We start from the raw sequence: 11866 nt of genomic DNA, 5'->3' as shown, positions 1-11866 counted from the left end.
GACAAGTTTCAAATATCTTACATAGAAACAGAATATACTACACCAGGGCTCTCCAGCGTAGGGGCCCTCACGCGCCTGCTTCCCTTTCCAATCTTTCTTTCGCGCAGCGTGCCTTCCGTTGTCATGGAGACCGCGCGACGCTACAAAGGCTGCCATGACGGGCTAGCCGGGCATCTTCGCGGTTACCGTCGCGCGGTATCCGTGACAATGCGGACGAGAGTGGGAGAACCCCGAGCTTACGCGTAAGCGACCTTGGAGAGCCCAGTACTACACGGTAGTGGTGTGTTTTTATTTCCATCAAAATTTCGCAAAACATCCGTCGTTTTATACAAGGATAAAGTTTTCAAATCCGGGGTACTCTTTGTTCCACTGCAAAAGGAGGAGAGAGTCGAAACAATGGAATGAATAGTTGAACGCGTTTGGGTTAATAGAATTTCAATTTATTAAGTTTTTTTTCCCTAGCCGTCAGTGTCTTGATTCTCATTTACAAAGGTATTATATGACTTCAGTGATAGTAACTAATAAATCGACGATGGTAGTAATCAATGAAAACCATAATCATAATAATAATAGTTCGCAATAATAATATGAATAATTCATAATTAATATATTAATCGAAATCGTATCCCATAATCGTCGTCTCTGTTGTTTCTTTTTTACATGTGTATGTATATGTAGGTGTATGTTAGTTCGCTCGTCTCTTGATGACGAGCCGCGTTTGACCCGACGAGAAAAAAAAAGAAACAGAAAAAACATCTTACATATTCACAGCGATGTAAAAATTACGTGACTGACTGTCACCGAACGTAAAATGACTTTTTCGTAATCGTACCTGACTAGAAAATCAACTTCTTTACACCCATACACGGCGGTACCGTACAATAATTCGTAGGCGAGGGAGGATCCAGCTGGTATAGTAGTGGGGGAAGGGCGGGAAACACGAAACCATTAAAAAGGACTGAACATAATGTGAAAAATAATGTTCGTGTATGTGAAATAAGTGTAACACCTGACTAGTATGGGATAAAGTTACTTTTTTCACGACTGATTCGATGTCGTTTGTATAATCCAGATCACGTGGTTCTCGTGCCTGCCCCCACCCTTCAGCTTTTTACGAATCTCTGGATCCGTCCCTATTCATAGGCTATCAACTTTAAGTTGCACTCGTACATTGAAACACTCGTCGCACGACAAGCATGGAAAACACGATGAAAAGTTTGATGGTGAGGTTATGGGCAGTAGAGCAACAGAATGTGGATGGTCTTCTGAATTATAGTGCCTCGTTTTCAAATAATTGAATGGGGTTCTTGGATTTCGAAAGTTGCAGAAATTATTAAGGTGTGAATACCAACAGAAATCATTGTTGTGGATTAGGTTGTGATTAAATCTATAATTTCGGTCTAGGTTAGGTTTGTGCTAACTTCAGGTTGGGCCTGGATTGGGTCTGAGAAGCATGAGTATGTTTGCAATACTGTTTTATCAAAACCCCCAAAAGAATTAATGGCGTGTATGGATACCATCTCTCAATTAAAAGCTGATCTAGCTGCCCAAGTTTAGGAGTCGTTTGACATGAACAGCGACGAACGTTTGAAGGTACGTCAGTCGAAAAAGGGTTAAAGTACGCTGGAAGAGCGAGGTTCCACGTTTCTTCGCATTCTCATCTCGTATGTACCGACATCACGTCACCAGGTAGCGTACACCTGCGTATAGGGCGGCGCAGACGTAGCACTCACGTGTTCATCCACTCCCAGTCACGTTCGTTTGAACCCCTATGTATATATTCCGCGACGATTCTCGACGACTGTACGAAAACGACCATAGTATTGCGTAATAGTGACAGTATCTGTTATTAGTAATAGTATAAGTAACGTTAGTAGCACTGGTTAACAATTAGAAACTCGACGTCCATGAGTGTCGGCCGCCTGTACCCTGATCAGATGATCGAATGAACAAACCCGATGGATGAAAGTCCCGGCAGTGACGACAGCGGCAGCCGCTAGCCAGTGTGCCGATAAGAAACACTAGCAGCGCTTCGCTTGATTCATTTCTTTGGTGTCTTGTGTACACGACACTCGATTACGCAGTGGCCTAGTGGGTGCATCCCGTAGCTCCACCCATCTGTTCTACTACCCTAAAACGCGAAAGGGAGCTCCAATAGGACTTGAACAGGGTAAACAAGACACTTCATAGACTTGTACAGCTTACGTTAGGTCTAACAACAAAGAGGCTCCCATTAGAAGGTTCCCCGTTTAGTCACCCTCCGAAAACAGGGATATAGGCAGGTTATCTTGGTGTATTCCAAGGTGTTAGAACCGCAGGATGCATCGTGTAGACCACCGACCACACGTAATGATAATTGAACGAAATAGTGACGATGACAGTAACATTAGTGCCAGTAGATAGCAACGTTAGTAACGTCTACGGTTAGCACAGATTAAACTGGGACTAGGCTGGCTGCGGTAGATGTTCGTTAATCTCATTCAATAAGCGCTTACTAGTAGTCGTTGTAGTAGTTACTTCGGTAATAGTAATTAGGCGTACTAGTAGTAGTCAGGAGTAACGGTAAACTGTTATTAATAATTAGGTAACACTATAAAAGATGTCCTCCGGCTGATCTCGGTGTTCCTTAACTACTTGGATAGTCCATTTAGAGTTCGCTTCTTGTTCTTCGTCTTCATCCTTTTCTTCGTCCTCGAGGTTCCTCTCTGGGTAAGTCCACACCTTTGTTCTCTCGTCTCGCGTCGGTATCTTTCTTTTTTTTTTTTATCTTTTGTCTGTTGATTCTATGCAAAATACGAAGTAACGAGTGAACACTATACAATTAGATCCGCTATGGTACGCGACATCGGCTCTGTCTATCGCCGCCCTGCCTTCAGGTATCTACCGATCTATTTATTCTACCTACCTGATTACGAGACCTGTCTGTCTATCGTGTCTAATCGAACGAAGAACAACGACGCGTGGGTGATCGCGTGGGAATGGCTCGTTGCCAGACGAGGTGTCGATCCCTCGTGAGGATTCGCGATGATGACAGTGTTCATGGTGTCCCGAGGCTATGACATTATGAATGAAGACGCAAGTATGTTTTGTCAGTGGTTCTACAAAAATGGGGTACCCTCGAGTATCACGAGTAGGTAAACCTCATCGAACAGACTTTCTCGTTTCGTTGCAAAGTTAAGTGTCTCTAAAACGGTATTAGGAGTACCTTAAACTATAATCGACCACCATATCGAAGCGCGATCGCCGTAATTATTGATTCTGTGCCCCGTGGTATCTGGCAACGAGACACTCTAACCCGTCTTATCCTCTACTCGTCCGGATACGCGGCGTTTTACATCTAAATTTAAACTTCATGGTATGCGCTAATCTTCGACAATTTTTTCAGTGTTCGTTTGTGCCAAGTGCGTTCCATCGACTGTTGCGCGGCGATCGGTAGTTAGTGGACATAGGTGTCGCCACTGGGCAGCCTAGGTGTCACCACGGGTGGCCTCGCGACCTCCCAGCTTTTTCCCTCGATCCTCGAGATTAGTTGTCCGTTAATGCTTAACACGATATCGATAATACAATAGGTATACGATCTATTTATCCGTTAATTTAATTGCATACTATTTTACGATACGATGCGCCGAGCTCTTCGCGAGGAACGCTCCGAAGAGAACGATAGAGAGGGAGAGCGAGTGACACAGAGACAGAGGAGGCGTCTGAATGTCGACTACGAATCTTGCCCGAAATTAAACTTTACATGAGGATCGTTTGAATTTCTATCAGAAATGCTTTCGAGTACAATATGGACCATATATTGATCAGATCCGCCACCTCCCCCGGTGCCATCATCATCGATATTATGCTTCCGTCGCTCGTCAGTAAATTCCTGTCACATATGTTGCTGTTTATGTTTATTCGTTCGATAAGTAGTCAAAATCGCACGGCGAGTAGTCTCAATCGTATAATAATATGCGTGTTATGTATAATATGTATAATGTACGCCCTCCGCTAATGGTTGTTACTATAACATTACACGTCTATATACAGTACCAGAGCAACAGCGTTATTAATCGTTTATTAATTATCAATTAATATGACGTGTTCAGGCCGATGCACGCTTCCCGTCGATATCCCCGTTATCGTTTTCAGTGTGTGTAGCGTGTACACACGTACGAAGCCCTTATAGGCGGATAATTATCGTTCCAGCTCGCTCTAGCTTCGTCCATTTCGTGGTTCCTCATATATTCTTGATCTTCATCTGGAATACACGGTCTGTGATCTCAACAAGAAACGTCGTGTTTCCTGAGTGAAAAGGACGAAGTGCAAGCTCGCATCTTTGTTTTTCCGAGTCATTCAGAACAAGCCTTAGAACTGCGCTATGCACGTCATCGAAAATCATATTCACGCATGCGTTAAGCAGCGATAAAGGTAAAATAAATCGTCGCCACTTCGTACGTGTTTGGAGTCTTAGCATCGCATGGCTGCGAAATTCCTTTCATCGGAGTGGAGGTCTTTGACTCTAAGATTGAAGAAGACTAGACAAAGGTGTAAAGAATTAAGGGGTACGACGAAAGTGAAGAGCCTTCGGAACTGTGCGATGAAAAGTAACAAAAACTGCGATCAATTATCCGAATTTCAGCGACAGCCACGCGATGCAAGCAAAATACCGTTTTCCTTTAACAAAATCCTCCATCGGGAATGGAGCGCCACTGGCTCTGCGCCATCACTAGGAATCTCCTTTACAAATTAAGCCGTTACCGTTAGGTTATTGCACATTGAACAAACGATGCCGGTGAACTCTCGAATGCATTGTTATATAAATCCCTACATTCTTCGTTTCTCGTATTTCGTGAGGAGATAGGTTATAACCTATATTCACTCGAGTACTTCACCGTTCCTTTCGTATATGTATACACACATACATATGTATATATATATATACTCGTGCTCTCTCTTTTTATATATATATTCATTTATTTATTTGTTCATCCATTTATTTAATTATTTATTTATTCATTTCTTTCTTTATATATATATTTATATTTATATGTTTCTCTCATTAGTGCCTACTTATTGTTAATCAAGGAGGAATGTAGTCGTAGTGGTCGCGTTGGGTTGAGCGAGATAAAGAATCGTTCGAGCGAGCCGGCACGTTCATCGTCCGGTGTACAACTAGTAATTGAACAGGAGACCTAATTGGCAAGGTGAAAAGCCAGACGTGTCAGTATTCTGAATCCCTCCAGTAGGTTGCTCAATAGAGTTTGATTATATTTTTTTGCTGTGCCCTCGCTATAACTCGGCACTACGTCCCTACTCGCGCGCAACTATCGGGGTCTTCAGTATAATAGCCCCTATTGGGTCTTGATTAGGCCTGTAGTAGGTCCCTACTAAGTCACAGCAAGAATTTAACGCAATGTAAATGAAAATCGTGATTAGAATTTAACTGATAAAGTGCAATCTGAAATTGATAATCACGTCCGGTTTCCACCTCGTGCAAAAGTCAGAGGGCCAGAGTCTCGTTAACCTTGGAGGCACAAGTTGCGCGCATGCGACGATTCCATGTCAGGATCAGGCATAAACCAGCCAGCGCACGGGAATCAGAGAAACTGAACCGTCCCGTCGATCCCTACCTCGTGATAGAGATCTCCATGAAACGGGTACGATACCCTAATGATCCTTAAGTTTACTTTCAAGCGTAGACTATATTCGCCAGAGAAACATGAGCTATAGATGATTGTATATAGCCTCCCGTCGGTACCGCGTCATTATTTATATTGTCACGAGATATGATCATCCATAGTGGAATATTTTATACGTCGATAATATCGTCCGATTTATATACTCAACATAGATTCATTATGTTTCACATGGTATCCGTCGAATATACATATACACACACACATATATGTATATATATATGTGTATGTATATATTATAAGTATATTACGGAACTCTCCTATGTATAACTTTGTCCTCTCTCGTTGGGATTAAATTCAATTCCTTACGATAACTAGACGCCGCGTTCTCTCGTCTGTCCGCCGGCTAGAAAGTACGATTACGAGATTCATCCATAGCGAAACATCGACAATTTAAATACTTTATAAGGCCCAAACATTGTGCGCTACCTGTTCAATGAAATTACGCCGAAAGGAATTGCGAAAGCATTTAGACTCAGACACGCCTCTGCTTCGTCGGGCTCAGTTTCTCGATTCTACTGATCCACCATGACCAACAGGCTGCATCTATCACCACGACTATCTTTATGCTTGACCCATCAGCCACGCGATGGCTGTGTCCGACAACCGGTGACAACAACGGACGCACAGGGGATTATCATCATCCCAGTTGAGAAAAAGGAAAGAAAGGAAACGTCTCTATCTCTGGTCGTCCTCGGTCGCGAAGACGGAAGAAGCTGTTGATGTTGGCTTGGCAGGCTCGAGTTTGGCACCTAATTCTCCGCTACGTTCACCGATATGATGATCATGCATCCCCCGCGATCTACTGCGGGCATGAACACCAGACTACACCCGAGTGTCGCGAGAAATGGGCTCATCCTCGACGAATTTCAACGAACGACCGTGATATTTCGCTAAATACCGTTCCGGTAGGCCTTTGCTCGAGGAAAGGGACGCGACGCTACAACAGACTAGAAGTTGAGGCCCCGGCTCACACCGATAGTCTTCGGAACCATTCACACCACCGCGTCCTGTCACCACTGTCAGCTCGCACAGACTACAGATGACATTCTACAAGTGTCTGTTGTGAATTCAACGATGATCCGTGGAAACGGGCCAAGTATCTAGATGATCGAGGATCATGACGAGCCAACAGAGATACGGTCCTCTTCTGCAGCGTCCAGCACAAACTGGACGTTCCTAGAGAGTAATCGTCGATGTCCGTGACCGTCATCGCTGCAACGTTGTTCAGTGGACTCCCAAATAGCTCCCGCCTTCCTGCCGCTCGTATTCCTTTTACTCCTATCCTCGTCTCTCGACAAACTACCCATTAGATGACCAGGTGACCACAGAGAACGCTTCTCTGCTCGCTCCTACATATTGGGCTACCCCTGTTCTGCATCTACACCCCCTGGAATGCCTTGCCAATGCTGATTTCTGTCTCATCTAGCTGCCCGCTGGGCCACCAGGCTCAAGTGGCGCTGTCTCGTGCCACAGACTCGGTATTATCGCTCCTGCGATGACGGCTGGCCGAGGACTGACGGTACTCGTTGACCATGACAGTGTTGCTGGGCGTGCTGCTGGTTGAACCGTGGTCCTCCGTGTCCAGGTCAGCCCTAGAGGGTACCAGCATGGCGAGTGGAGGCGAGGACGACGTAGACGAGGAAGTGGACGCATTGTTTCGATGATTCGCGAGGCTGCTCGAGGATTTGGCGCGCTGACGACGGGATAGCGCTTGAGGCTTGGCTTCGTACTTAACCGGAGCCTTGGCCGTCGTCGTCGACGACGTCGCCGTGGATGTAGGGTGTTGAGGCGTCGTCGGCGTCGTCGTCGCTCCTCCAGCGGCCAGCTGGTTCCTGGTCGTTGGTGTAGCCTGCTGTTGTTGCACTCGGGCACGGCGATCGTCTCTGTGCTGCTGCTGGGACTTGGGCTGGGCTGCGTTCTGCAGGGTCCAGTGAACCTTTCTGGGGACGCTGGCGACGCTGACGGACGAGGAAGATGACGAGGGCGACAGGAGGTAGCCACTGGCGACTGTTGCACCACCGGGGGTAGCGGTAACCGCTGATAGAGCTGCTTCCTGTGCACTGTCAGCCATCGGTGACCCCGCAGGGCTCGGTAGACCGCGTACGAAAGGCTCAGGAGCAACGACTGGAGGGCGTTGCTGCTCGTCGTCGCCCAGATCGCCAGCGCAGCCGTAATCGTAGCTACAGCATAGCTGCCCGTCCTACGGAGAGGTTCGTTGGACAATGGGTTAGCCACCCACGAATGGAACGCCACTTTCTTTCGTCTTTCGCGTTTGCCCCTTCACGGTCTCCTTCCCTCTCGTTACGAAAAGTCTTGGCACTTTTGCAAGGGTGTACTTTTTTTCGCAGTGCGATGTGCGACACAAACTGGACGGGAAGGATGGAGGTTTTTTGAAGGATTTTTTTGCGGCTATCTTTGAGCTGATCTGGTGTACGTTTGCTTTGGATTCTTTTCGTTATGCTTCTTGATAAGTGTATCGAGGGAACTGGACGTTACTGTCTTCTTGTGTGTTTGCGTAAAACAGCTATGTCTGTTACTTTGGTAAATTAGAGGGATGATGCTTGGAAATGGGCTAGGTTATCTTTTGTGTCATCCTAAAGATAGAAGAGTATCAACTCTAAGGTTCCAAGAAGTTTCGATTTTACTCATCGTTTAGAATATTAGCAGTAAACGAACAGAAACTGGTAAGCCAAATGAAATGGCACCAATGTCACATGTTGACCCTGGATCTTTTTTCTTTTGAGATAAGGGTTTTATCAACTTTCTGACAGAAAGCGTACATATGTTGCAATTGTGAGGCACGTAGGTGTACATTTAGCCAATAATGGAGCTATTGTGACGTAGAAGTTATTACTCTGTGAATATTACTCCATCAACCTGTCATTCTTACTAGAATCATCCTATAGAGGTATGCCAAACAATTGTGATAATTCTCCAATTGGTGTGAATTTGGCCGAATGGCCAGGTGAAAGTGTATGTCATACCGCACAATCGATCAAGCCGCAAGAGGGGAAACTGGAAGCGATTGGAGAATATAGATCCAAGACTTTTCGTATCACGGAAGGGTAGATTAGGTTATCCTTCACATAATATGCAATTCATTGTTTCGTGGAATCAGCACATGATTCCGCTGTGGATAAAGTAAAATCGATGTGAATATCCAGCCACCTCACGTTCATGTGACCTCATCGTGATGTCCGGACCGCACCGACTTCGACGCCATTTCCTCTATCGACCTCACGTGAGCCAATCAGACATTTTGGATTGTTTATGCTTTACAACCACAATTACAGTAACTTCTTAATGACAATCATGCTGTTGACATTCGGGAAGACAAAACAATGAATTTCCATAGTATGTATCGACACCTGACGACAACGTGTCTGGGCTTCCACTACGATCTGCCCCGATTCTGGCAAAGTAACGGTAATAACCCTTTAAGAAGTGAGGCTAGATTGTAGTTTCAGGGTAATTTTCAATATAAGTCTATGTCACAGTGAGTTTATACCAAAGGATTTACTGTAGGATAGATGTTTCTAAGTAATTGGTTTCTTAGTCTGCCAAACAACCAAAAAAACAAACAAACTGTTAGTATATTGGACGAAATCGAATTGAAACGTTTGACTTCTCTTATTTTTCGACGAGAGTGCGACGTAATTAAAAACAGTCCCTTGAGTCTAATTCGTGAAAATTCTTTGCCAGAATCGTTGCTGGACAACACTCGATAGACAGAGAGAAAGAGACTCTTGGTGCTTCTATTGAATCTCGAATGCAGATCAGAGGAGGGTGCAAAAGAGGCTCAAGTGTAACGAAAAAACATAATTAAAAAAGACAAAGAAACGTATAAAAATGCAGTCCGTGTGTTTTCTTTTTCGTGTGTGTGTCTGTCACCGCGTGTGCCGTGCGCCCCGACCGATACCAACAACCGGTAAGAAAGGGATCTACGTTACCGAGCAAGGTCGGTGGACAGTGCGTCTCGGGGTTAAGTGTGCGCAATAAGTGAAGTTAATCGAATCGTTTAGTCATGAGAGCGTGGGGTGAGTCGGTGCATGCAATTTTTTTTTTAACGTGCACTTCAGCCATTGTACTTAGAATGAAGTTTCCATATGTATACTTCTTGATCGATCTTTCGATGGTTAGCATGAAACGGTTGAATCCGAAGGAAATTAAATGAGAAAATTTGTGGAATACTGGAACCTGTTTTGACAGACTTATTCTCAATAAAATAAATTAATTTAAATTAGAATTTATTGTGTGAGGGAACTTGTGCTAAGGTGCTGGAATTAAAAATAATAGAAAGATCGTCGACCTCACGACCTGCCGATCAAGAATATTTTTTATAAGAATTCAGTTTATGAATCATGCGGCGTGCTCGCGATTCCCCCATGGAATTAACATTTCCCTGGCTTAATGTTACGTCTAGTCTCTGCCACGTACTGTTCGCGACATTTTTTATCCAAGCAGCCCTTGTAGGTGAGTTTGTCACTCAATTACGAGATGAAACAGTCGTGCTAACTACTCTCCTAACATCCATTTCCTGAACAAAGCTTTCCAACGAGATTCTACAGAACCTCCAGCTTATATTTCCACAGTCTCTGACGAGAAGGAAGAAAATTATAGTGCCAATATCGCAACCACATCCCGTAAATGAATTTTTAACTTAGCCTTCCGCAGTCACGTGACATAGACACTCCGCAGACCTAACCTAGCCACAGAAAACATAATGGAGGAAGCCTAGTGACGAGCGTGCGGCGATCAACGAGTGGGAAGAGCTCTAATGTGGAATACGCGGGCTACTAGAATCTAAAGAATTCAGTAATACAGTGAAGAGAGAGAAACAGAAAGGCAAAAAGAAGCAGAGAGGGGTACAGTATCTATCTAAGCAGGCAGGTAGGAACGAAAGCACCCGAGCTCGAGATTAGTCATGGACAATAAACAATAACAATAAGAGACATTAATAACGAAAAGAGAAGAGGCGGGTAGAGAGATTATAGGTGAGGTAGAAGTGACGTGATTACCGATGCACACAACACGCGCTATTGCTCACCAATTGGGCGCAGTACGGCACCTGCAAGGATACCCATCGTTAGGCTATCAGGTTAGTCGTCACGGGCAGTATGGCGGGGTTAAAAATTTCACATCATTGTTATCAGCACTATTTTTTGTTTGCTCAGCACATCAGTCCACCTATCCAGGTCGATCCGTTCACCCAGCCCAAATTGTCAGATGCCCTCGTTATTAGCCCCTGTTTGAGTCTCAATCAGACACTTTGTTCGGGTTCTGACTCTATCCCCTCTAATAATTTTTATTTCATTTAACGGTATTTTATGGATTGTTCTTCGCATACCATAGAAAATGGGCCAATGTGCCTGCTTTTGGTGAAAACTGAATGCTGATGTGAACGCATCGACAAGGCTTAGGCCATGCTACATCGTTCGCCATGAGGTCGGGTCTGCTTTCGATTAGTCGTTGCCAGGCAACTATGTATCGAATACGATCCATGCAGGGCCGACCCGAAGCAATGATATTACCAATTCTCTGTGTCCACAGTCTTTTTTGCTCGATTACGCGACGCGGTTCCTTTTTACACTACGCGGCAGTGTTCGATCGTGTTGGTCTGTTGAATTTAGCTTGCCCGCTGATAGCCACGATAGCGTCGATCCCAATATGGTATATTGGTCTCCTGAGCCGCGAGCGATCAGTGACGATCAGAAGGAATGAACATCTGGATCGAAGGTGCTCGAGATCCCTATATTGTTCTTGAATAAGCTATTTAGGACTTGGCTCATACAGTGAGCGAGGGACAAACAAAAAACTTATTACAATTGGTAACTCAATTGTCACTAGGAGAAACAATAATAACAACAATAACAATGACTCTTGTATCTACGTTACGCATAGAATGAGATTACTCTGATCATTGGATAGACATGCAGAATAAATATTTATATATACGGTGCCGAATTTTGGGACGTCTCGTCTTTCTTTACTGAAGGTGAAAGACTAATTATAATGAACACTGCCGCGTGCAAGGCAGCCAACGAAAAAAACGTACACATATATGTATATCTAATTGAAGGCTAGCTTGGGGACGCCCCTGAACGTGTCTCGGACGCTGGTATTTGTCAAAAGACACGGCTTGGAGTAATTTACAAGTGGTGAATACAGCTCGAGATCGCATA

General features: G+C 44.6%; 1 protein-coding gene across 5 annotated transcripts in view; it reads right to left on the bottom strand.

Moving 5' to 3' along the window:
- Window positions 1–424: 424 nt before the first annotated feature.
- LOC143376072 (protein kinase C-binding protein NELL1) overlaps window positions 425–11866 on the bottom strand; it is a 55737-nt gene continuing 44295 nt past the window's right edge. For 3 of the 5 annotated variants that reach the window (XM_076825909.1, XM_076825912.1, XM_076825914.1), the window contains 2 exons: window positions 10703–10752; window positions 425–7884 (listed from right to left, as the gene is read on the bottom strand). In XM_076825909.1, coding sequence (XP_076682024.1) covers window positions 7107–7884; window positions 10703–10752 — 828 coding nt within the window. In that variant the 3' untranslated portion in view covers window positions 425–7106. The remainder of the gene's footprint in view (window positions 7885–10702; window positions 10753–11866) is intronic. The other 2 variants (XM_076825910.1, XM_076825911.1) reach the window with 2 other exon arrangements.

Source organism: Andrena cerasifolii, chromosome 13, assembly GCF_050908995.1.
Source record: "Andrena cerasifolii isolate SP2316 chromosome 13, iyAndCera1_principal, whole genome shotgun sequence".
NCBI classification, from domain to species: Eukaryota; Metazoa; Arthropoda; class Insecta; order Hymenoptera; family Andrenidae; genus Andrena; species Andrena cerasifolii.
This window is presented reverse-complemented; position numbering and strand designations above follow the sequence as displayed.